General features: G+C 41.0%; 2 protein-coding genes across 2 annotated transcripts; both read left to right on the forward strand.

Moving 5' to 3' along the window:
• The first annotated feature begins 4,631 nt into the window (after window positions 1–4,631).
• pinx1 (PIN2 (TERF1) interacting telomerase inhibitor 1) lies at window positions 4,632–17,063 on the forward strand. Its single transcript, XM_079572440.1, has 7 exons — window positions 4,632–4,689; window positions 5,127–5,236; window positions 5,475–5,567; window positions 5,832–5,913; window positions 6,080–6,169; window positions 8,990–9,072; window positions 16,207–17,063. The coding sequence occupies exons 1-7, from the start codon at window positions 4,671–4,673 to the stop codon at window positions 16,837–16,839; spliced, it is 1,110 nt and encodes a 369-aa protein (XP_079428566.1). The 5' UTR covers window positions 4,632–4,670; the 3' UTR covers window positions 16,840–17,063.
• Window positions 17,064–18,250: 1,187 nt separating this feature from the next.
• Window positions 18,251–20,669, forward strand: sox7 (SRY-box transcription factor 7). The gene is made up of 2 exons (XM_079571659.1): window positions 18,251–18,677; window positions 19,206–20,669. Exons 1-2 carry the CDS (start codon window positions 18,446–18,448, stop codon window positions 20,129–20,131), a joined length of 1,158 nt encoding a protein of 385 aa, XP_079427785.1. The 5' UTR covers window positions 18,251–18,445; the 3' UTR covers window positions 20,132–20,669.
• Window positions 20,670–27,003: the final 6,334 nt, after the last annotated feature.

The raw sequence follows: 27,003 nt of genomic DNA on the forward strand, positions 1-27,003 counted from the left end.
GCAGCGCTGGGAAGTGCAGACGTGGACATAAAGCCTCTAAATGGTCTTGGGCATTGTCCAACTGGCATAAATTGTCAGGGAGTGACTGACGATCAATGAGCAAATCAAAATCGATACGCAGAAATCAACCAACAGCTTGATTTTGGTGAACACGGGTGTCTGCAATGTCGTTTACTCCACGCCTGGAAGCCAAATTGCCCTTTACGTGTATTCATTGATATCGTTTCTTGTTTAAATGTGCAACTATGAGGATATGAATATGTAAAATGATAATACATTTCTTTGTGTAGGGCTTTTCTAAGTTTTTATCATTGTATTTTACAGAAATACAATTATAAAAATCAAACAAAAAATACACGACTTTCCACCAATGCTCTGAATCTCTTACACTAATGTGATAATTTGCTACAAGTGTCAAAACAACAAAACGTGTGCTTGAAGCTTTGAGGCCGCCAACATCCTGTCATAAACCTACCCTGTGGTTTTATGCCTCCTGCTCAGTGGCTTCGACTGCCATACTTTCCAATGTATATTTTGTACCTCCACATCTGGCTTTTCTCACATTATCCAAAACATCCAGCATGACCTGTCCATCTAATGCTCTTATTCTTGACCCTGGTCGGTGGTCGCTCCCAAAGAGAACTTTGATATCTTCAGCTCAGTCTCTTTTCATGCTAAACTGTACAACATGGCTGCTCACAATTCCAAACCCAACTGTTAAATGGTCAAGTGACTTTGAGTGTTTGGGAAGGACAATAGGATGCAGCCTTATTACTAAAAATAATTCAATTAATTTTGATTAAACTCAATTAGCTTTATTGTTGATTCTTCCACATGTTATGCACATACAGAGAATTTAAATTGTGTTACTCTCAATTCAACAGTTAACAACCAATACAGAGAAATACTGTATGTACTATACATATCACAGGGCAACAGAGGGAAGGAGAAAGTTTAGCTTTCAGTGGATGAAGATTTCTTTGACTCTGCAGTCTCCCTGAAGCAGGACTGAAGAGGTGCTCTGAGAGGATCATTGTTGAGCCAAAAACACGACTGATTTACACAGTCCACTGAGAAGAGTGTCGTTCAGCTTGGTATTCAAAGATTGTACCGTCACATGTTGTTCTTCATAATTACAAGCTGTAGTTTTATGTACATGATGATGTGCTTAGAAAAAGGGAACTAAATATGTTTGTATTGTAGTATGTAACTACATATTTACCTTTCGCTCTTTCTGTTTTGATCATGTATTTTCTACAACTATATCACCGGTAGGTCTTATCTAACAATGCATTCTTAAAGTGAAAAGATATTACACAGTTATGCATCTGTGCATTTTCTGTACTTTTCTGAGAAGAAGAGGTGTACTTTTGCACACTTATAGATCTACTTATCTGTGTAAAAGGCTCAGGCTTACAATGTTTTGAAAAGGAGACAAATCCTCACCCTGCAAAGCAACTTACTCTTACTTATTTGTCATGCTTTCGAGGACTCTCCTCTTATGCAACATCTCCTTGGGTTTCCACTTCCCGCCTATCAGCGGCCTGCTTGTTCTGTTGCAGGGCCCCCCTGTTTGAGCGCCGTAGACTGTACATAGAGCCGAGACCGTAACATATACAGTCTGAATGGAGAACGTGGGAGGGGGGAGTGTTTTGGCTGCTCTCCACCCCGCTGTAACATAACAGTGCACATGTAGTGCACGTGTGTAGAATAGCTGCATGAGACCCCAGTACTAGCCCCTCCTATTTATGTGTCCTGGGCTGCTATTTAACCCTCAAAACAGAACGGAGTGTGACTTTCTTCACACTGTTAATGTTGACAACATATTCTATTTACTTCTAGTCTTAGTCTTTTGATGAAAATGTAATCCAATTTTTACTGTAGTTGAGATTTAGCCAAAACAATATCTTAAATGTAAGTCTAGTTTTAGTCGACTAAAACTGCATGTAAATTTAGTCGACTTTGCATTTAGAATATTTATCATAATATGTTTAATCAAAGTTTTCTGCTTCTCCCACATGAACAAAGCTCAGACCCGTTTCTTTGGCAGAGGATTTAAATATGAGGCTCTTTCAAACTGTCATTGGAAGTTTGGATGATTTTAGTCATTATTATTTAGTCAGATTTTACTCGACAAATATCTGGACATCTTAGTCATAGCTTTAGTCTCATGAAAAACGTTTAATTTAGTTTTAGTCCAATTTTAGTCAGCAAAAACATTACTTTGACTAAAATATTTTAGTCAAAATTAACAGTTTTTTCACATTTGAGTTGTGTACTTTAGAGGAGATTCCCAGTAAAAATTTTTAAAAAAAAAAGACAATGGAAAGGCTATAAAGAGTTTCAGCTTCTTCTTTCCTGAGTTGCAAACTGAACATTATCGATTAATTCTTCTTTTTTTTTTTGTTGTGATTTTGAGGCTATCATCACTCACTCAAAAACAACAACAAAATAAAAAAACATTACGCTGTATTATAACCCCTAAAATAATGTCCTGCAAGGAATAAATTGGCTTTACTGTGACAAGGAAATAAGGAAATAGCTTCATGGTCTGGAAACGTGACTGATAATGAAAGTAGAAAATAATTTCTTTAACTGTGACCTCAGAATACATATATATTACATGTTTCAGTCTAGTCTCTTTGTCTTAAAGGACAATGCTTTCAGGTCAGTCCAGTGTTCACTGTCACTGATCCCTGCGGCTGTTACACAACTCTTTAATCCCACGATTAGGACAGAAACCTGAGCAGCTGATCTGAGGTCAGATTAGCCCCTGCACCAGTGCACTAAATGCAAAAATAAGACAGAGCCTGGACTGGTTCAAGAACAGTCACTGCTGAAGCTGGAGCTCTTGCTCTAAGTGGATATGTGTAATTAGGCCAACACCTACATAGACAGCAGAAGTGTAAGGTTGTCAGGCTCTTGCACAGTGAGGTTTAATGCATGATGTGATATAGGCCTAACATGTTTTATAGAGCACAGAAACTGACTGTTATTTCCCATCTGAATGGATGGGAAGTGTTTCAACACCTTCCTGAAACTTCAGTATTACAGTCTATAGTTGATTCATCTCATTTCCACACAGCTTGTTGACTCAAGCCTCTCTTCAGTAAACTATTTAGCAAAAACAAATATAGAGCACTGCTGACCACCCAGTGCTTTTGAAGGATATGTCGTCCCATACTCAGGCATATGTTTTTTGTGATTTTATTCATGTTATAGGCCTCGAACCAACTTGATATTTTAGTTTGAACGTAAAACTGTTTATGTGTTTCAGATACTTTTAACTAATTTTCATATTGTGCATGTTTTTCTAACGTAAGAGATGCATTTCAAATGACCACTGTGTAATGTAGGTTAAGTCGTGCCATAACTTTATGCAGTGTGTGACAAAATGAGTTTGAGTGGCACTATTGATTAATGAAAGTAATAATTAGATTTTGTCACTTCGTGGGCCACATTCGACCCCCTGGAGTTTTAATACGAGGCAATTCTTAATACATAAATTACATTTTCTGACACAGCAGAGTGTAATAAAGCATTAACACAGTGTTGTGACAGCTTTTAACACATGGAGAGAGTCTGCACAAATGACACTCAAACAAAAGAGTTTGTCACTGTGTGAATGATGCGTTTTTTTAATGAAATCAACAATGAACTGAAACTTATATTACAATTAAGTTATACATTTAAAATGTTCTTAAACAAATATTTTGATAGTTAGTATTCGGCCCTAAGGGCCCTGCAGTCACAAGGGAAACAGGTCTGGTAGCCCGAATAGCATTCCTGTATGTAGATATTCAGGGTGTGTATGTTGTAGTACATTGCGGGATCTACGGGTCAGTTGCAGTCGACTGAGGAACAGTTTCGTACACAGGGCCATCGGGAAGCTGAACTCTCTGCCCTCCCTCCCACCCCTCTTCCCCCTCCCTCCGCTCCACAATCAAGGATGAGAGAAACATAATTTCAAACCATTCACATGGTTTGACAAATACAAAATCTTGAATCTTGTGTGTGTATCTGGGTGCGTGTGTGTTCGGGACAGGGGTATGGCATTTTTATTAGGGGCCAGGAGATCATTCAGGCATTAACCTGTTGCATGTTGTTAAGAAGACGTATTTATTTATAAGGCAAGGCCTCCCCCTGCTGGCCAAAATGGCAATTGTAGGGCAGAGGTATGTATGTACTACTTGTACTTTTGCAAGTAGTTTTTTTCAGTACTTGTTACTTCTACTTGAGTAATATTGAAATGAAGTAGGCCTATCTGTACTCTTACTTGAGTAAAAAAAAAGAAAAAAAAGAAAGTCGCGCCACTGTGAGTAAATCTCAATGGCAAATGTAGGCCTATTAATGTCGATGTATTCCGTGTTTGGTTAATTCTTCATGATGATTTAAATAAATAATATAACACTTTTCAGTTTTTCACTTTATTTTCATGTTGTGATGCTCAGACTTTCACAGTTACTCATTACTCTCACAGTTTTTATTTACTCTTACTTGAGTAAATATTTAGGTCACTACTTTTTACATCTACTTGAGTAAAATTATTTTAAAGTAAGTAAGTGGCTACTTCTTAGTTTTTAGCGCAATGAAAAACACTCTGTCACATTTTTATTCTGGCATATTTACGGTCAGCTTTCTCGCCGGCTCCTCCAACTAAGGACCCGAAGATGTCCATGCTCGCCGAACGTAAGATTTGTTTTATTTTTCATGGTTTATTTCTCATTTTCCGGCAACGTTTTATCCCCGTGTGGTGTTTTGTTATGTGCCATACTGGGAGGTTTCATTTTGAGTGCGTGTTCCCACAACTTTCCAAACCAATATGTTGTTTTCTTTAGCATTAGCTGATTCCGCACACGTGTTAGCCAGATCTTGTCACGGTTTCGGTGTTTGTTTTCCCTTTTGTTTATGCTTAATGTCACTGGCAGGAAATCTAGGCGGGTTGTTTGCGTATTAACCCGAAAATAAAAACTGATGTCTATAACTAACGAGTGACTTTTAGTGATTATCTTCATAGGTGATGTCACTAATGTTATATCACTACTAGTCGATGTTCCCACGTGTAAAAAACTGACCTGTTCTTTTGGTTGTTGTGTCCTGAACATCCGTGTCCTCTGTCTGTCCAGCCCGGAGGAAACAGAAGTGGTCTGTTGACCCGAGGAACAGCGCCTGGAGCAAAGATGACAACAAGTTTGGTCAGAAGATGCTGGAGCGAATGGGCTGGTCCAAGGGCAAGGTGAACTTTTTTATCCTGTTTTTCTTTTAATGTCTGCTGTTTTTATGCTGTAGAAAATTGAATAGTGATGGGATGCGTTTTCAGCTGAATTAGTGGCCATACACCTGCTGAAGATACAGGGTTTTAGCCCCTGTACTTCGCAGTGCAATTTGCCTCATAGTAATTCATTTATTTGTGTGCATTGAAATTGAAATTGATTATTTTTCTTGTTTATTTTTGTTGTTATTGTACGTTTTAGGGCCTTGGGAGAAGCGAGCAAGGCACCACAGATCACATCAAAGTCAAAGTTAAAAATAATGGCTATGGTCTTGGAGCCAACACCAGTCATGAGGTAATCTTTTTTGTGTGTGTGTCTTTTTATAGGGTATGCAGTTAATTTCCTGCGTGTCACAAGGCTTTTTTTTTTTTTAGAAGTGTTCAGTCAGGGAGTAGCCAGTTTTTTGACATTGAGTTAATTCATATTCCAAAAGTATATTCTAGCAATGCATGTGAGATGGGATGAAAGTTTACAGGTAGCTTTAGTTGAGAATGAGCTGCAGCGAGATGAGCACTGGTATCTAAACAGTTTTTAAATGCAGTTTGTGTGTGTTTGCAGGATAAATGGATTGCCCACCAGGATGATTTCAATGATCTTTTAGCCCAGCTGAACAGTTGTCATGGTCAAAGCACCAATAATGGTACAGTACTCTCTTGTTTTACTCTTTGCCAGTAGAGGGCGCCAGTGTCATATAAACAAACAAACATCATTCTTGTCATGATGAGGAAGAGGAAACCATAAACAATAATTGAAGCAAGTTATCTTTTTGACAGCTGATGAGTCATATTTAATACGTATTTTTTCAGAATGTCCTCCAGAGGAGCCAAAAGGGTTTAGCCTGGAAGAGAAGTCCAAAACTGGAAAAAAGAGGGTCCATTATATGAAATTTACTAAAGGTGAGTTCACTAGCCAACTGTGGTTTCTCCCTATATGTCTTACTTGAATTACTTGGAAATCCTTCTCCAGACTGAGCCTTCCACCCTGATTTAAGATTAGCACATCCATTCTTAGGCGCAGACACCCCTTTTATCACATATTCAAAGCCTTGGCGCTGACCTCAGACTTTGCCAGCCTGTGCCGGGTCATGGAGCCCAGTCTGTGCCAGGGAGGATATTCATAAGCCGTCTTGTATTTTCATTACTTTACAAGTCAGGAAGTTAAAAATGTTGTGGTCAAGGCCAGTGCGCTGACTGATAACTTAAGGAATTTTGTGTTTGGGCTACAGATCGCTAGCTCATTAATTAGCTGTGCTTTTTTTTTGTGAAGTCACTAATGTTACACAGATTTTTAAGCAAAACTGGTCGCAACTTTACATCCACCAAAACACATCCTACATACTATATAGAACTACTACTTATATACTTGTATAAAGAAATTGTGAATGGAAAGAAATCACCTGCTACGAAAGTGAGAAAAATGAAAAAGAATAATAATACTGATTATCAACTTTTTCCAAGGTTAAAAAAATAATTGCAAAGTATTGCCTAAATCTTTCCCTGTAACTTAATACTTAACTTGTTTGGTTTACATGGTACAATTACACAGTTATGCATGTAACTCAACACGATGGCTTGTCACTTATGTCATTGGTTGTTGCCATGGCCATTGTACGATGCCAACACATTGGATTTATCACTTAAAAGACTTCCGCTTCTTCAGAACTAGATCTCGGTGTTCCTCAAAAATATTTACACTACATAAAAAACATTTCTTCATTAAGCAAAAATAAATTGTATGTGTGTTGTATGTTGTAGATTTTGTGTTTGTTTGCTGTGGCATAACTGTCGTGTGGGCTATGGTTTGGCATGGTGACCAGTTACCATAGAGTAATCTTGGCCATGCCTGTTTGCATGTTTCGATCGACTGCTCAGATACCGGCTCCTCGCTCTTTGTAGCCGTTGCCAAGTTATGCTTAGGAATAGCATTACCGTTAAGCTTGTTACCTGAGAAGTTGAGAAAGTTGAAGGTATCTATTAATTCAGCGTGGAAACAAAGGTCAAGTACTTTGCTGTGGTTTCTGTCTGCTGTGAGCTGGGATAATCATTGGGACTGTGTAGTTAAATTAGTAGTAAAATTTAAGTTTAATCCATGCAAATTGCAATCCATTTTCATCAGCATGATGCTTTTTAGTCGACAGGGCTTGAGGCAATCTGGTGCTTTAGAGCGGAGTTTGAAATAGAAAATCGATTTCGTCTATGTTCAGATGAGTAGAAGACATGTTAGTTTGACTTGCGATGAGAAGTTGAACATCAGGGTTGATCCATGTGAGCAAAATAAATAAATAGATAAAATAAAATGGTGAGCCCTAAACTCTTGTCTTACTGTTTTGAGCATCGCAAACAGGGCTCAGAGATTCATCTTGCTAATGACAAATTGGTATCACTGCCTCTCCAAAGAAGCTGCATCATCAAAGTCTTTTCTTTTTAGTAAACATTTACAGTGTGTCTAAAAATCAGTACCTATCAAGATTTTGAAATGCCGTTATAAGAAAGTGTCATGAATCCCTAAGTCTCCTAATTCTGGGGCTTGCTTTGGACGCGAGGAGGGTTGTCTTCATGTCACAGTATAATGGACTGCCGTGACCAGTAAGGGTCGTGATGCAATGGCAATAGTGGGACCAGTACAAGATGCTGCTTTTTTTTCTCTTTTTTTTTTCCTGCACAGGTTGGATGTGTATTTGGAAACTTTTTATTGATCTCCTCATCAGAGCAGGTTCATACTGGCAGAGCCGAGGATGGATTGTCTTTGTTTGTGGGGAAAGACACCAAAATCTCCACAGCATTGGAGCGGGCCCGCGGTTTCAACCAGTAACCTACATTTAATTGCTGCCTCCATCCATCACCTGTCACAGCAGAAAGAAACCACAGCCCAACGTCATTGGTGCTTTGAGGTCGCCCTCGCTGTTGTGACTTTAAGTTTTAACTAATTTAAAAAAAACATATACCATCTTTAGATAAAATTATTATTAATCTACTGTCCTCCTCTGCAGAAATATTGAGTTTAATATGTGTATTGTATTATAGATTTTCTTTCCTTTTCAAGTGTCTTTATTCAATCATCTCCTAGAATAAAGCGATTTTTAGAGTGAATGTAATTTCCTCATTCAGCAACCCTCACATTTTAAACTCCATGGACAATGCCATTCAGTCTTAATTGGCATTAGTTTATTTGTTTCAACACTTCCTTGTCAGAAAGGGGACAGTTGCACTAGATTTTACTTTGCTTCTGCCAAATATAACTGTCCCTTCGGCATCTAATTTGAATTTCAGCCTATTTTTCTGATTTTACTTCTTAGACATGTCTTGGGAGTGTCTTTCAAAGGCAGGACAAGGGTCGATGGAGATTTTAAAGCAATAAATAACCAAATGTTATCAGGGTCAGGCTGAAGGAAGAGGATGCAGCTGTGTGAACAGGACCAGGCTTTAGACAGAGGCCCGTGTGCTTCAGGAGTCTTTGAGGCCTGCCCTGAAAATGGGACTCCGGAGGTGTGCAGTGGCAGACTAGCCACAAGTTTATTTTTCTTTTAAGCATTTTTTGGTTTTTGTTTTGTTCTTTTAGCCAGAAGGAAACCACACACATTCCCAATTTTTCCATTACATTTTCACAAACTGAAATAATTATCTATATTTGTAAATAATTAAATTATCACTAATATAAAAAAATACTGATAATTACCCAGACTAGGAGATATCATTTATTTATATTTTATGTTGTAGGAAAGGACCTCTCTTCCAGAAGTGAGAAAGATCTCAACTGTATTTTCGGAAAAAGGGGTCAATCCACCAAGAAGCAAGAACAGGTGAGAGGAAAAATATGGAAAATGTAATAGTTTTTGTTCATCAGACATGAGTGCAATTGTGCCGTAAAGTATAATTCTTTGTGTGAGTTGGATTTGATCAACCACTTACATAACAGGGATTTAATCTATAATCTGCTTTGTGTATGCAGTTTTAACAGAAAACATGCATATGTAACAATTTAACTCTTTAAATTAGAGCCACGTGCCAGTGCTGTCTATAGACCACACTGACATCAGATACTGTAAAACATAAGGGGTCATTTACCAAGTGTTTGCTCATGTGCTAAATGCGTCGCACATGCTAAAGTGGATTCATTTGTGTGTTTTTTACTCCTGCAGGTTATTTTATTTGCTAAATTAGGTGCAACATGCCCCTAAAACAACATTTTGTTTTTCAGCTTGCTCTGGCTATTCAGCACCTGTCTTGATAAATGACCCCCATTTTGTTGTGCAAACTTGTGATGAATGCATTTGGTTTAAAGTTCTGTAGGTGTTTCCGTCGCACAAAATATTAAGAGATTATTTTGAGTATTCTTCTAATCAGTGAGGTTGTGAACACACACTTTTGTGTCCTGGCTCATGTCTGTCCTGGTAATGAGTGTTGCTGACGCTGCCATCACTCCAGTTTCACAGGCTCTGGCTGCTCAGTGGCCTATGGCTCCAGATTAGCCTTGTCACAGTGTGCTGCTAAACATTGCCAACAGGCCACTGATGGTGGCAAGAGCATCTAAATCCAGTTAAAGGATTTGGCCCCTTCTACTCTCCTCCTCACTTCTCTCTTCTCTACTTCTGCCTAGGAGCGCTCACATCAAGTTTAGTCTGCCAGCAGCATTATCAAAGGCAAGGCCAAATTGTAGATGTTGTGCAAAAGTGAAATGATGACACTGGCAAAAAAAAAAAAGTTTTCTTCACTGATTTTGTGGTTGGTCACTTCAAACATCCAACACTTAAAAATATAAAACAGCTGTTTGACCTCTATTCAGTGAAATATTTTAATATTAAACTGCAAATATTACATACTACATAGTAATTTGTGTGTGTGTGTGAATGCTTTCTGTACACTGTCCCGTTGGCAAACATAATGATTGACTGATTAAAAAAACGTAAAATTAAGAAATATAATTTAAAAAAAAGTATACTATTCCATCCCATGTAGACAAAGAGCCATACAATCACAATGGCCACTGCGCCCCAGCAGCTAATCGTTGGGTTATAGGTTGTTATTTTACAGTCAGGAGGGACACCATTGACCATATTGAAAAGCATGCACACATTCAGTACAATGGCTCCTCGAGAGGTTTTGTGTCAGGGCTTGCTGAATTCTGCGGTGGCAGCATTGAGGTGCTGTGGATGAGGCACCAGTCACTGAAGGCATTGTGCTCCTGTGAGGGCATCTCTGATCTGTGTTTACAGCAGGTCACTACAGCGGCATAGTGCATACTGAGCCAAAGCGTTTATTATACTGTATGCTATATCTGTTCATCCACTACTTTTCCCCCCGTCAAACTATTGTATTTCCTATTTCCTTTAGAAAGTGAACAATAACAACAATATTACAATAATGAATTACATTTTTACACAAGTCTAAAAAACTTCTTAAAGTACTGCACTGTTGTAATCGGTGATTCCCTCTATACACTTGGTGTAACAAAGTGCGTGTTCAGCCACAGCTGCCCTACGGTAGATTGATGCTTGTGAGGCTGCTAATCTGCGCCATCTGCCTCTCTGACCATCACCAATCGCTCTCACACACTATCTTTGTATATCGGTAGGAGTGGGAGGTGTCTTGCCCAAGGCCACAACATGAAACATATGAAACATCTCGCAATAATTTCATGGACGTACAAGGTATATCATATTGTTACATAAATGTGTTTGTTGCTCGAGCTAAAAAAGCAGAGGGAACTCGGCAGACCATGTTTTTGCACCCAACATTCACTGTGTTCGAACATTACCGGTATTTTTAATCTTCTATTATTAATCTTCATTCGGATTGTTGGAAACTGAAACTTGCATCAGAAGCTCATGCACACGCACACTGATTGTGTAGCTACTTCAAAGATTTTGTTTATAGCTGGAAATACCTGGCCTTCACTGGTTGAAATAATCCTTTTTACCCAGAGTAGGTTTAGTTAGTTGTTAGTGATGTTTACAGTTTATTCATGGTCACCTGCAAACGTATGTCTAAAGTCATCATTTACTGTGTCCAGTGAGGGTTATGGGGTTGTGGTGGAGCACCTGTCCATCTACAGGCTTCAGTGTGATCCATCACGCATCCCACGCCTGTGAGCCTCCTCCTGCTCCTGCCTCCTCTTGTGCCCCTCAACACAATTACTCACAGCATGACAAATGACAGACCTTCTCTGCCGAGATATCAAAAAGCCTTGGCCACTTCTAAATGAAGGCTCTATGGCAGCCCTGTGCTCCCAGTGCTTATCGGCGGGCGAGCAGTGCCCCTGGCCGTCCTGTGTCCTCCTCCTGTGCCCTCCTCGGGGGGTTTAGTTAAGGGAGGCGCGCACAGGGCCAGCCCAGCTTGATTTATCTCCCCTGCCCCTGCGCCCGGCCACTCAGGCAGGCTGAAAGAGCCGACGAGGCTCCAGCGGGCCTCCACTGGAAAGCCCGGCATTAGCTGAAATAAACCATTCTGCCGCCCAGTGAAAAATGTCCTCTGATTGGCTAATTAATCAGTCAAAGGGGAGCGACGCGACTTGTGACTTAAGGGACCAAAGCGGGCGACCACAGAGGGCCGGCTGATAAATAGACTCCCCGCCGATTCATATATCAACAAAAGTTGGCCATTTTTTAAAGCTGCCGGCTCAGATGAAAGGTAGAAACAAGGCACAGTTATATTTTCTCACCTATTTTCTTTCTGCTTTGTTGCATTATACAAAATTAAAATGTCTTTAATAAAAGACACATTATTTCTTGAACTCTTGTCAAATGCTCCAAAAAAACAACACTTACTAAACTCATAATTATTTGTGGTAAAACCAAACAAAAAAGCAAGCAGAGTATAATGTGGTGCAACCCATGTTTTGACGTGTCAGAGCTCCAGTCACTGGGCTGGCATGGTGCACCCCGCTCTTGGGTCGGCCTGACCCCGGCGGCCTCTCCCACTCCCACTCCTGCTCCACACAAAGGCTCCAGGATTAGGCATCGTCGGGTGGCACCTGTTGAGTTTTCTCCAGCCCACGCGCCGTCCACATGAAGAATCACGCGTCAGCCGGGCTCCCCCGGCACCTCCGTCCTGAAGTGCACGCTGCACTGTGCTCCTGCCATTTGGTAGATGTCTTCGTTAGGCGACAGTCTGCCAATGAATGTTGAGTTTACTTAAGATGCAGTTTCAAGTTTATTTTACAACTATCAAGTTGCAGCTAAAATTAAGAAGTTAAGTTATATTTTGTAAAATAAGCATAATAAAAGGACGACATGGTCCATTGGACAAAGGGATTATTGGAGTCTTTCTCAGGACACACTTTAATTTCTGCACTGTATGCTCCTTTATCCAGTTAGATGTGAACAGAAATTCTCAACTCTTGTCATTTACAGGAAACCCACATTTAACTACTGAGTAAAATCTCTCAAATTTGTCTGATGGTAATTTTACTGTTACCACCAAAACTAGTGTCTAGGTGACACTTGATAAATCTAGTCTTGTTACACGACTACCTCTGTGGCAGACCGTGGACCATTGGCAATGCCAGCACGCTGATACGTACAGATTAGCTCTAGATAAAAAGTGTGAGTCTCTAATACACTGGAATACACTTGGTTGTGGTAATTACTGTCCGAACATTTTCAGCCCTCTTGGCTGTTTACAACCGCTGTATTCCATTTAATCATTGACTTTAATAAATCACAGCAGGGAAAATGATGACTGCTCCCCTCTCTCTGGGGTTTGGGCGGGGGAGACCCCTGTACACTTAAGGGCGGCTTTGTCTGCAAGCATTTGCAATGTTGAACAAGCACTGGGCAGCGTTACTGCATGCATAATTCCTCCTTCATTTGTACTTTATGATAAACGTTCTCACACTGGGCACAAAATGCAATTTTTCAAACCCATTTTCTTGGTCTGCACTGTCCGTTCACCAAAGTACCTGCTAATTTAGAAGAGCGGTAGAATAGAGTAGGAGCTTCTTGTGGGGCACAGTCGTCCTTCACCCTCGTTGTTACTTTAAATTAGTTGCAGGAGAGAGGGAGGGAGCATACGCAAACATTTGCATTGTCGCAGAATCGAGTGGCCAAGTCAATTGTTTGCTTATTTAGCTGGGGAAAGGTATCCACCTGTTTGTCTGTCCACCTACATCAGGCGTATGAAGGATGGGCTGCTGGACTGTGTTCTCATCAGGGAGAGACAGCTGGCTAATCAGGGCCTGATCCATAGACCTCGACTATCGCCAAATTTATTATTGTGGCAGGACAATGAGGGCACACTCAGGCAATTACAGACCCAACCAATATTGGCTAGAAACTATTGAAAGATGAGAAAATATGAATAATGCAAACAGGCAGTTTTTAAGAAAATAAATGACTAGCTACAGCAATACCAAATGCTTGTTGAAGTACTAACCAGTGGCTCACTTCACATAGAAAGTAGAAAACAGTCTTTTAGTATTGCAAAGCGATACAATGAGCAATAATGTTAAAGGGTTATACTTTGTAGTTGCCATGGTGTTTTGGTGGAGTCATATGTAGGATTCATTTAATTATTAGAGATTTGTGTTTGTTCGTCCCCTACTTAAAGCTCAAAACCAGTGTAACTAACATGCTATAGGCAATGTTAGTTACACTTTTGGACAAAGTTCTTATAATGAGGAAATCAACTTTTATAACTTTAAGGTTCTCCAGGCTTGTCTGAATCTGTCCCATCATGACGACTGCTGGCCTCAGTGCATCACTTGCTAAATGTGTTGGCCTTGGTATCTTGGCGTCTGTCTGAGCGTTGGCTTTCGACTGTCTAAATTAGCAGAGACAGAACTGGAGAGTCTTGAAGGAGGTAGCCTGTTGAATGTCTTCCTTTTCGTTGGGGCCCTCTGCAGGCCAGACCCAGCCCCCGCCGGGGAGTGCAGCGCAGGAAGGGCCATATAGCCAGCCAGGCCGCTCCTCTGCTGCAAAGGAGCCTTATCTCAGAGCTGCACACAGCGCTCACCGCGCATCCTTTTCCTGGGGTTCTGGTTTGAGAGGAGGCGGAGGAGGAGGAGTGGACATGGCTAGATATAGGTGTGATCTCAGTCTGCCATTTCCCAGCCCCCTGTGCTATGGCTGGGGACTGTCTATTTCAGGCATTTTGTCAACAGTCATACACTGGGTTTTTGAGCTGTATGACCTTGAACAACTCTTGAAATACCAGCATTAAATGTTAGTTTAAACATGATATTTATTTCCAAACAATTTTAGTTTGTTCCAACTTGATGTTCCACTTAATCACTGATGCTGCATTTAGAGGTCTGTATTGTTCGTGCACTGTGCACCTCAAAATGCTGAAAAATCACTAAAGCTAAACACTATTGTATGTGCGTTTTATGGCATTTTAAAGTAATTAGTCTTTTGTTCACTGGAGCACACACAAACTAAGTCTCGTATTTGTGAGTTATAATAACTTGATCATAACATGGACCTGTGTTACTCAGGAGCTTTTTCATCAAACACAGACCAACCAAAACCCCAACACTTGTACTGCACCGCAGATCTACAGCCGTCTGTATGTATTCGGCTTGTGCTCAGCGCAGCACTTTGTGCTTCAGTCTAATGGAGGTCCCCAGGCGGCTAGACGTGCACAGGACTCCATACATTTTTCCAGATGAAGAGGTTTCTCTCAGTCACTCTTTAACTCTCACTCATTCACCCCTCCCTCTCCAGAGAGTAATTTCACAGGCAGTGCTAAAGTGGCCCCCAGCCATCTTCCCAAATCCCAGTTACAAGTTGTTTGGCGCTGTCAGCTCTGAGCCCTTACCCGCTCTCCCAGGTAGAGGATGCCATTGTGCAGTAACGGGAAGTATAGATTTTCTCTGGAAAGTTGGGAACTTTTTTTATATATATAAATATAATTGCTATACACCTCAATGGCTATGTACCTTTGTTTGAAGTTGGTCTTTTATATTATGTGTGAGCTCGACTTGAATAGTGTTTGATTCTTAAGATCTGCTTCAAATAAGATCTGTGTATTTTAATATATAGAGTACCCATGTAGTCTTTAGCGGACAACAGGAATAGTTTCCTTATTGATAACTATCAACTTTAGTCCATTAAAACTGATGCTGTGCAGTATTTCTGAAACTCTCCTCAGACTTGGAAGAATCACTAATTGTGAAATCACTGGAAGAGAAATCATGAAAGTCTTGTGGTTGTGCATTGGTTTTCCTGTCCATATAAATGATCTTTGAGACCTGTAATGTGAATGTAAAGGCTTAAAGGCCAAACCACAAAGAGCCTTGACATCACACCATATTTTCAATTTATCTCTAATCTGTAGGGTTTGAAAAATGCTGTCCACAGTGGTAATACTCAAAGCGGTGGCATTGTTTAGTGCAAATCTCAGGAGGAGGTCTGTATTCTTCTGGACAAATCATTATGCATTGAGTAGACCATTAGGAAAATGAAGACAAATGGTGCATGGACATGAGGTGACAAATGTTCACACTGCAGAGTTAAAATGTACATGTTGTAAATCCTTAGCCTTAAGGTGAGTGGATAAAGTGTAATTTGAAAATTTGCACACATTTGTACAAATCTTAAATAAGTTTAATTGTTACACATTTAGCGTGAAATGTTTTGCAGGGATAACGACTATAAGCAGGAAGGTCCATTGCACTGATGAAATGCGTTTACTGGACTCAAAAACTGAAAAATAACACAAAGCTCTTATTTGTCTATAAAATAAGACATGGTTTGCATTAAAATGGCTGACCACACAAAAACATAACCGTATTTCAAGAATAACATGAATGTGTCTCGTTATGTTAGACATGCAGGGACAAGCTTATGTTTGAGTGATCCTTTATTGTTCGTCTTTTTTTGGGCTCAACTGGTTAATCTCTCTGTGATGATAGATGACACTTGTACTCCCACATTCACTATTGTGTGCCGTTTATTTCTAAACACCAAATCCTCACTGTGTTGTTCTGTTTTGTCCAGGAGAGCAACAGCAGCGATTCGGAGGAAGAAAAAGAGGAGACCACGGTTAAAGCCTCCCATGACCTAGACACAGAGTCCATCACTAACACTGTGACCAGCACTCTCAGCATGCAGGAGTACTTTGCACAGCGGATGGCCCGTTTGAAAAAGGCTCGTGGACAGGCCCTAAGCTCTGACACAAGCGAGATGTCAGGCCAGTGCGGCGAAAGCAGCCCTGCGCACTGCAATAACAGCAGCACAGACCAGTCCAAGAAGAAGAAGAAGAAGAAAAAGAAGGGAAAGACGGACCAGGAGGTGTCTGAGGAGAAAGCTTTTGTATCAGAGGAACACAATGAATCCGAGCATGTAAATCCTGAGCAAAAGAAGAAAAAAAGAAAAGCGTATGAAATTGAGCAACCTTTGACCCCAGAGGAGGAAATTCCTCCACCTAAAAAGAAAAAGAATAAGAAACATAAAAAGGACACTGAAGCATTAAATGAAAATGTATTGACCAAAGGTGATGTGCAACCTGAGGTGAATGAGACAGAGACACACTATGAGGAGGAATGTGTTATTATAGAAGACGCAGAGGCTGAGAAGAAATCCAAGAAAGACAAAAAGAAGAAAAAGAAACGAGCCAAAGCATCAGAATAAACTACAAGGGACATATTAAACACTAAGTTTTTGGTATCCCAGTAAAACAATTCATCATGAAGAAGAGCTTATTTGTCTAATTCATCATGGAGCTTATGGATCAGGAAAGACTGGTTTCCCATGTGTTTGGGAATTAATTGTACAAAAGTTTTCCATTGACAAACCTCTATTTTAAATGGAACAAAACAGATCAAAATGAAATATGGATTTTGAATTTATGAAATGTTTTGCCTGACAAATTAGAATAACAATTAATTAAACTAAACTGATCAATGTTGTTTGCGTTTTCCTTATTTATATAGGAAGATGTAGAAGAAAAACATGCCTTTGACTTGACTGTTGAACTTATGTCGTAGGAGGTATGACTCAAAAGAGGAAAGGAAACTGTCTGGTATTCCACACCTAGTACAACACATGACCATAAAGAGATGAAGAAATGTCTGTTTCATCCCTCACAATGTTTATGTGCTCATGATAATGTGACGTTCTCTTTTATTAAAAAGTAAAAGTTTACACATAACCTACATTAGCAACAGCCTCTCTGCTCCCACATGCCCAGCATAAGCAGACTCTCACTAATCGGAATTGTTTTATTCCCACTCAAAAGGCCACAGGACGTGCAGCTCTATCTATCTGTAAGGCATTTGCTTAAACACAATCTGGCTTCAGGTGTCATATCCTGTTCCTGCCAAGTCTCACATATATAGACCCTATTCATTGTTTGTGTGTATTTAATAAGAGCATGCAGACTGTATGTTTGATTACATTGTGATCGGTAAGGACATTTCAGACTCCTGTGTTCGATATGACCCGACTGTAGCAGTGTTAAGTGTGTGGGCTACTTCAGAGCTGTGGTTGCTGTCAACAGGAACTCCAGGACTTGCTGTGCACACCCTTAAGTCAGTGAAGGAAACAGATTTGTGTTGAGCTTCTATCTCTGCTGTCACCCACACATGGGTTCACAATTACAAAACACAGTTACCAAATCTGTATGGAGAGGGGCAAAAGTGTGATCTAAATAATTCACCAATTTGTGCCTCAGCATGTTTGCCTCCATTTCAGTCTGAGTGGTGGAGAAACGTGAAAACTCCACTGAAGGTTCGTCGTTACGCTCGATGTCAGAACAGGTTAGATTGGTTTCTCTCCCGGAATTTATTGTCATAGAAAAAATACCAAAGTTACAAAATGTTGGTCTCACTGAGTTAAATTTAGACGAGAATACAAAAGAAGAGCTGCCTGTAAGTGTAGGTTTTGGGCGGGTTTGTTGTTCCACAGGTTGAAGCTGTGAGTAGTGTTGAAATTTCTCTTTTTTTTTTTTTTTTTCATCGGGCTCGACTCGCATCAAGGAGGAGCGAGCGTCCTGCGGGGTTTCTCCAGGAGCCTGCTCCTCAAATATAAAGCTCCCCCTCACAGAGGAAACATTGAATCAGAGCAGACGAGCAGCGCAACACGAGCGCATGCCTGTTTGTGTTGGTCACCGAAACAGTATCCACTGTCCGTCTGTCAGCGTAGACTTAGTTTCACTCCCTGCAGAAGTTTTGCTCAAAGTGCAGAGTACAACTTTCACTCAGTGGCGCGCGTAAAGTTTGGATCAGAGCGCGCGCAGATGGCTGCTCTCATCAGCGCGTACTCCTCATGGCCGGAGTCCTTCGAGTGTCCTCCTGGAGATGGAGATGGGTCCGAGGGACACGGGCCTCACAGGAGCGCAGTGGACAAGGGTCCGGAGCCTCGAATTCGACGACCCATGAACGCCTTCATGGTTTGGGCCAAAGACGAGCGCAAACGACTGGCTGTACAAAACCCGGATTTGCACAACGCTGAACTCAGCAAGATGCTCGGTAAAACTTACAAAATTATTATTATTATTATTATTATTATTATTATTATTATTATTATTATTATTATTATTATTATTATTATTATTATTATTATTAGGTTATTTCTATTGTTTTATGCGAAGCCGTGTTTTAACGTTTCTCGAATTAATCGTACATCACTGTAAGCATTGAGAATTAAACAAAAGTAGGCTAGGCTACATTGATGTATACCTGACGTTCACCTATAAAATAATATACAATTAAAGCACATTTTCTGTCGTATAAATCCCTTAGAATTTTCTATAATCTTGTCTGTAGATTGGCATAATTTAAGAACACCACATATTTTTTTATGGCATGCTAAATGTTTTAGTTTATTGTTTAACGCTTGAAGAATTTTTTCATTATCTTTTCTTTTTTTCTTTCTGTGATCTGTAACCCATAACTTTTTTTATGGTCACCATCTTTTTTGATCAATGGCATTTCATGTAATGATACTGTACATAATTTGTTGTCAATGTTAAACTTTGTTTTTCCCTGAAACCACAGGTAAATCATGGAAGGCCCTGACTCCCCCTCAGAAGAGGCCCTATGTGGAGGAAGCAGAGCGGCTCCGTGTGCAGCACATGCAGGACTATCCCAACTATAAGTACCGTCCTCGCAGGAAGAAGCAGCTGAAGCGCATCTGCAAACGGGTCGACCCAGGTTTCCTACTGAGTAGCCTAGCTCCAGATCAGAACTCTCTAACAGAGCAGCGGGTCCTGTGCCACCCCTTGGATAAGGAGGACGGCCCGGGGGGCTTTGCCGGGCCAGGTCCTATTCTGCCTGGGGTCCGGACATTCAGAGATCCAGCTGCTTCCACCAGCGGCACCAACAGTGGCTTTGACACTTACCCCTACGGCCTGCCCACTCCCCCTGAGATGTCACCATTAGACGCTATGGACCACGAGCACATTCCCTCGGCTTACTACTCCTCAACAAGCTCCTGTTCCTCTTCCTCCTGTCCAGAGGAGCATCAGAACCACATGGGCAGCCCGCCCCCGTACCACACCGACTACTCTCAGCCTCAGCTCCATTGTGGCCACATCCCTCACATGTCCCAAACTGGCTCAAACACTGGACTCATGCCTGCCCCTCCACTGTCCTACTTCAGCAGCTCTTTCCATGTCCACCACAGTATCCCACAAGGACACTTGGGTCAGCTGTCCCCCCCACCAGAGACAACAGGACACCTGGAGACTCTGGACCAGTTGAGCCAAGCCGAGCTCCTCAGTGAGGTGGACCGCAATGAGTTTGACCAGTATTTAAACTCAACAGGGACAGGGTTTCACGCTGAGCAGACCATGACAGTGACGGGACATATTCAGGTGGCATCAGCCGCCACAACTGGTCCCAGCAGCTCCTCAGAGACGAGCCTCATCTCCGTGTTGGCGGACGCCACAGCGGCGTACTACAACAACTATGGCATCTCTTAAGCTCCACCACTGGTGGTCTGTCAAAGACATGCTTCAACAATAAAGAAGCTAATTTGATCTTGTAGCAAACACTGAACTGAGCAATAGGATTGTCTAGAAACACCGGAGGGATGTGAAGGAAAGGACATGGCTGCCTCAGGGATGCAAACACTTGTGTGTCACCTCCAGCTGTCCGCGGAGCAATCGTAAAGACTTGTTAATGTTGCCCACTTGTAAATGTGCTACTACTGTTGCCTCCATGGCTGTACATACAACTGCTCCTCCAAAAGCTAACTTAAATGCTTAAATGTGTTTGACGCAAACTGTAACACTTACTGATAAATTCATTCTACTGTTAATTATTTTGTTCTCGGGCTCTTGGGTTTAGATTAAGAGACCAATTACCTCAGTTGCTGTTAAATGGTTGAGGTCTAAACGTGTGTGTATAATGTGTGGAAAAGGAGTTTATACTACTCCCTAGTACTTAATATATAAACCATAGCCTCTAAAATGGAAAATAATAAATATAGAGTATGTTGATTTAGGTTTGTGAAAAACACTAATTTAAAATAAAGTTCATTTTTACATAATTCAGTCGTTACTATAACAATGGCTCCACACCCAATTATTTGAGTCATGATGCAGCCGCATCAGTCTGTGATTGCACTTTTCTATTTGGACGGACAAGCGTTTCTCTTTTTAATCAGATGAGAACTGCTTTACTCATTCGCCACAGTAGCTAGTCCTTACAAGCCAATCATTCCACAATATTATTTTACTTTTTGAATGTGTCACACGAGTCTCATGCATGTTATATTTCTTCCTTAAATTCTGCTCTTGATTAATTCTAATCCAACATAAAACACTCCAAAATGTAACTAAAGTTAAAACTGTGAACCTACACACATAAATACAACGAGCCATCTCAAATTCCATCTCATATATCTCCCTTTGTCCTACAGTGTTATTAGTATAATTGTAAGCATTTTTAAGCAACGACCCCCTGCCTCCTCACTTTCACCACAATAGTGGTCCAGCTGAAACATACCTTTATTTAGTAGCCCTGAAAAAAAGATATATATATATTTATATGTATATTTTTTTTTTTTTACCACTGATACAACGCTTCTTCATTGTCAGTGTTTTCTTTGTTAAAAGATTCCGAACTTTTCACAAATCCAGGAGTCTGGCTGATCTTCCTGCATTTTTTGGGAATGGTTGAGTCGTGGTTCTTGTACAGAGGATGCAGCGGAGGAGCGGTGTTTCCTGACTGATAAGAGTGCAGCAGCTCTCCGTCAGGATGTTTGGGCCTAGCTGGGTCCTGCTTTAAAGAGCAGCAGTGAGGGACGGGAACCCGCCGTTCAGCTCACAGCAGGAAGCTCTGCGCGCCTGATTAACATCTGACTAAAACTGCATTTTTTTGAACGGGGCTTCGTCAACCTGTCCAGACATACCTTTTTTCCCACTTTAGGGGCAATAACATTCATTTGATGCTGGTGGTAGACTTCAAAGAATGAGCATTCATCATGTGGCCAAGAAATGCTGTGCTTATTTTGTCAGGGTTACCCCATTACCCCCTATGTCTGTGGGGGTTCAAAACTCAATGGAGGGTCCATTTTAAGGGCAGCCATATTTTGGATGTCAGGGCTGGACGGGTGTGGCCTCAGGCATTTAGCATTGAGAGAGTCGTCGCTGAAGCGCTGAGTGGTAGGGGTCAGCGCGGTGTTTCACTGTAGACTCCCCAGATAAACCCTTGATACAATGTCTCAACAAACACCTCAGGGTAGGACATTCTAACATGGGGGAGGTCGATCATCAACGGCATATAATCAAATCAGCTGATAATACAAAGACTGATGTACGCGGTATACTCGGGCCTTTTGTATGAAAATCATCACATTCTTTTATGCTGTAATAATTGAAAAAAGGAGAGAGATAAAAATATACTTTACTGATTATATTATCATTAAATTTGGCAATCATAAAAAGGCCACTTGGGCTTTTGCTGATATGTCTGAATTTTTTTCAGGAAGTGAGGGCAAAACACTAAATTCATCACACTGAATTCCTTGCCCTGTCAAAGCTGACTCATCAGCACCAGCCTTTAGTCTCTGTTTACGCCACAACCACCAGGCCGGCTTGTCTTGTGCCATAGTTTCACCCGAGGGCTGCTCTGAACAAGACATTTGAAACGAGCTTTTCCTTAAGGCCATTAGGAGGAAGTCTTTCATTTTCATAAACGGCGTCTTCGTCGCCAGATTACAAAATTGACTTTATTTGTTCATTTAAGGATAAAGGCTGAACAAACAAAGGCCTTGCGTCCCACTTGTTATTTCTCTCTGATTGCTGCCTGGCCATGTTCCAGTCTCAGGTCAGGCCGTGGAATGAGTCTGTCAGGTAGTTCTGTTATGTTTCCTATTTCCTCCTCTGCAGTCATGTCACTTCCCTGTGCAAACAAACAACCGAGCCCATCCAACTCAACACTCACTGTCAAGGTAACTGCGCAAAGACTCTTCATGCGTGATTGAGCCCGCTCCCACACAGCTGCGTAAAGCATTATCCGCACGTCTTTGGGAGGGACGTCGAGGGTCGTAGGAGGCTGACAGTCTGGTTGGTCCGGTGTCCATTGTGTACTTAGCAAAGCCCGCATCCAGCTCCTTCAAGTGATGGTGACATTGTTGTTGTATGACGTTCCTTGGGTTTTAGCTATAGGTCAAGAGGAAGTGGCTTATACATACTATGTGACTAAGAATTACCCGGGACAAGAATGCCCTTTCCATCTTTACAGCGGGCTGGGCTTTATCTTTTGACATGTTGTAATAAACTGCATCAACATGTCCAAATAGTCTATATTTTAATTTACGCTCTGCTTTAGTTTTATACTAAGGGAAGGGCAAGGCGGCTTCTGACTGTTGTTTTTGTCAGATTGCAATGGAAGATGGACTACTAAATTATAATTATTTTGTCATTTGCAAAGAATCTCACACATGAGGAGTATTAAGACATATTATACCCTTATTTACATTATTATTAGCAAAAATCAAACTCTAAGGTTTTGGGTAATTCATGTGAAAATAGAAAACACACGTCTGAGCTTCCAGAAAGACTTAGAGAGAAGGTGTTGAGGCCTGTTTGGTTGTAACAAGCCTTGACAAATGACACCAAAGACACAGCAGTGTTGAGGCAACATAATATGTAGGAAAAGAAACGGGTTTTACACAATTAGCTCAATAATTAGTTAATCACAGAGTGAACTTTCACTAAATCAAACGACTTAGAGTTCGGAATAATGTGCTTATAAAAACACAAACATTTTGTCCAAGCATTTCCAGTTGGAGAGTCTCGCAGCAGCATAATAACCTGTTTACAATTTGTTCTTGGCCTCAAATCTGGCCAAAGGAGGAAAACACACACAAGCATCTCACAGCAAGGGATTATGGGTGCAGCTATTCTTCATCTCATTGTGGCTCAACAACAGGCGGCGCGCGGGGTGGCAGCAGGCGTGTACGGGCCGCGCGAAGAATGGAGCAGACTCGTCAAGGGACAGGTGCCATGTGGCAGAGGATGAGCGGAGGATGCAGATGGGGACCCCTGGAAAACTTAGGGGACCACAGCCGCAGCCAAGGGCCTCCCAGCCGTACCTGCGCCGTGAATGCTGCAGCGAGCCGCCGCCGGCACCTGTTCTGTGCAGATACAGTGAGCGGCAGCGGCACAGAGGGAGGCCAGCCCGCGACTGCCAACCTGCACAAGGAGAAGGCTAGATTTCCGTGCATATACGCTCGCAAGCGCGGCCAGGTTTCCAAATCGGCACCGGCACTGCAGAATGTGGGGGAAAGGATGCACCCTCCAAACTATCTGCTGTCAGATTATCCCATCGACATAGACTCTGCTTCAGAAGCTTCCAAAACTCGAAATATCATCAAGGACATTTCATGTTGAGCAGAAAGAGGTTGCGTTAACGTATCATACAGTATCTTGGTCACATCAATCACACAATGTAGATATAATATTCTTTTGTATTTTTGGGAGAGCTTCAAATAATATTACTGTTTATTCACTCTCAAATTATATGTAGTGTTATATGTAGTATATGTAAAATGAGATCATTAATTGAAACTATTTTTATAATGATATGCCTAAATTATGTCCCGGTGCACCTAACTCAGGGGTATAAAGTTTTTTTGTATTCAAGTCTTTCATCGATGGATTTGATCTATGATTTTCCCCTCAGAATCAGATCAGAGTTTCTTTGTTTGGTGGTGTTTGCATGCGGCAGCGTTATCTGCCTTGTTTTTGACTGCAGCACACTGTCCCCAGGGTGGTGTAACTCTTCACCTCAGTGTGGAGGTGGATGTTCCTATTGTGCTTCCTAATTGCAATGTGGTTGTTCCATTTAGGAGACAGAACATCCGTATCTGACACGGCCGGTGATTTCTCTCAAAAAGTAGTCAAGTGAAGCCCCAAAAATATTGTCATGGAAAATAAGGGGAAATGAAAGCTGCGAGTGGGCTTCCATCAAACTTGTGAAATGTGGTGAACTAAAAGCAAACAACAAAAGATACAAAAAAAGATATAATATAAATAAACTAAACCTAATGAGTGGTTTATTATCATATGTTAATGTTGGCTGTTTGATACGACGTGCCCACGTGTCTGAGCAGTTCTCTTTAGTGGCTTGTCGAGCCTTTGTGCTTCTGTGCCGTGGCCCTGCACTGGCAGAGTTTACTCACAGAACATCCTGAGCAGCAGACGCACTAATGATTTAGATGAGTGATGTGATAAGTTTAGTGGTGTGAGAGAGCCCCTTTTAACAGCTACTGGAAAAGACAGACAAAGCAAAGCAGCCAGTGACAGTATCATGACTCTCTAATAGTCGTTTAGTTAAGCAAATATTACAGAGTTTACTCCATGATCAGGAAAATTAAAAAACATTAAAAAACAACACAATTCATTTTTACAGACATGCATGATATAAAATGTCATATTTTGTATCTATTTCTCTCTTTAGATTATTCAACAGGACACAAAGAGTGAATGGGGTGCGGAGAGACATTCAGGAAATTGTTGTGGCGAGAATCTATCTGACAAATCTATGTGCTGCACCCTAACCCCTACGCCATCACCAGGCACCAGGGCATACATTAAAGGACACATTTATCCGTTATTAATAAATGCAGAAAGTATCAAATGTAAATGGATTTGCACACACTGTACATGTACATAACTTGTCTATGACGTTACAAAGGCCGATCCTAAAGGAACAGAACACGTCAGTGGTGTCACAAAGTGCTTCCGCCGCCTTGATGTGCTGTTTACTTGTGGAGTCGTGGTATAAATGCCAGTGTCCTTGGCAGCGCATCACTCTGGCATCACTTCCATGCTCACTCCGCTGACCTGACACTCATGCTACAACAGTGTGGATGTTGTTGATGTCTGAACTTGAAGGAATCCCTTCCTGCTGGATGCCCAGCCCCGTTTCCTTAAAGAGTCTACATCAAAAATGAGTCTGATGGAAATGACTCACACAGTGGTCCCCAGAGCGCAGACACTTCGCCAAAGCACTGTGTTGACAGCCTCAAAACAGGATATGAGCGTTATAGGGCTGTGTTTATTGCAGATGGTGGAATACTTGAGAGCACAGGCGGCGCTGATAAGAAAACACCACTACTACAGTCACGTATCCTCTGACCTAGTACCGACCAGCCTGATCCAAAGGCAAAAATACAACAAACTTGAAGATTTCCTATTTGTTGAATGCACAAAGAAAGTTTGTTGATAAGTGTACTATGTGCTTTGCATTTTTAGATGCATTTCCCGTGGTGTTGGGAGCAAACGACTAATTAAAAAATAACTCCTTAAAATTACAGCTCTCGATGGTGTTTTAGAAATATTAAAATTACTTTTATCTTATTTATGAATTAATGCATGAAATATCAGTCAATGTATGTACTACAATGTAATGACAAAGCCACACATGTATGTCTAAAATAAGGAGGCTTTAGGCTGTCCAGAGGTTGGTAAAGTCTGTACTGTAAGTAAAAGAGGATTTGTGGCACTGATTGTGTAAATGTGCAGTAAGTGTTTCTGACAGTTATATTTACCTTGCACTCGTTGATCTTCTATCTGCCCTGGCCATGACTCCAGGGTTAAAAAGGTAAATGCCAAAGCTGTCTGACCCCTCAACACCCTGCGCTCTGGCACGAAAGCCCCACATTTTATTTGTCATACTATGAAATAAAAGCAATTTTTGATCATTGTTTTGAATATTGCAATAGCAATAATATTGTGATATTTTACTTTTGTTTTTGTTGTTTTATTATCAAAATGTCTCAAAACAAGACATGAAAAGTTACCATACATAAGCAAAAAAGGGCAAATCTTTAATCTGACAATACATTGTGCAGCCCTAATTAATATATTATGTTAATAGTAAAGATTTGTGTATAAAGAAATAAGAAAAAATGTCATTACCACTATGTTCAACTAATTAGTCTGAACTTTCTTTGATTTATCGATCAGAGCTGAGCGAGTCGTGGACTGAGTGTGGTGTTCGGGCAGGACTGGGCCTGTACAGCCGGTGGCACATAGGCCTTGTATCACTTGTGGGAGAGGGAATGGCCAGAGCCTCAGTACACGTGTGTTTTAAGCTAATGGGTAATGACATCATGCTGCAATTCTTATCCAATCAGCATCTACGTACACCCAGAGATCACACAAGATGATGACGGGGCAGATTAGAAAATGTGTCCAAAACACTTAAGATTCATACTCTGGACTCTTAATAGTAAATATACAACTGTTCTTACATATTGAGTGCATCTTTGCCGTAATCCTATAGACCATTTTTAGACAACAATCATTCCGCTATGTCTGAGTAACTTTGTTGACAAATG

This window comes from Gobius niger, assembly GCF_951799975.1.
Source record: "Gobius niger genome assembly, chromosome: 15".
Taxonomy (NCBI): Eukaryota; Metazoa; Chordata; class Actinopteri; order Gobiiformes; family Gobiidae; genus Gobius; species Gobius niger.

Bases quoted from the DNA above. Each gene is read 5' to 3' on its own strand.
- sox7 (XM_079571659.1), top strand. From the start codon at position 18,446: ATGGCTGCTCTCATCAGCGCGTACTCCTCATGGCCGGAGTCCTTCGAG. The intron at 18,678-19,205 runs GTAAAACTTACA...CTGAAACCACAG, and splicing joins TGAACTCAGCAAGATGCTCG to GTAAATCATGGAAGGCCCTG.
- pinx1 (XM_079572440.1), top strand. The intron at 5,914-6,079 runs GTACAGTACTCT...GTATTTTTTCAG, and splicing joins TGGTCAAAGCACCAATAATG to AATGTCCTCCAGAGGAGCCA. The intron at 9,073-16,206 runs GTGAGAGGAAAA...TGTTTTGTCCAG, and splicing joins CCACCAAGAAGCAAGAACAG to GAGAGCAACAGCAGCGATTC.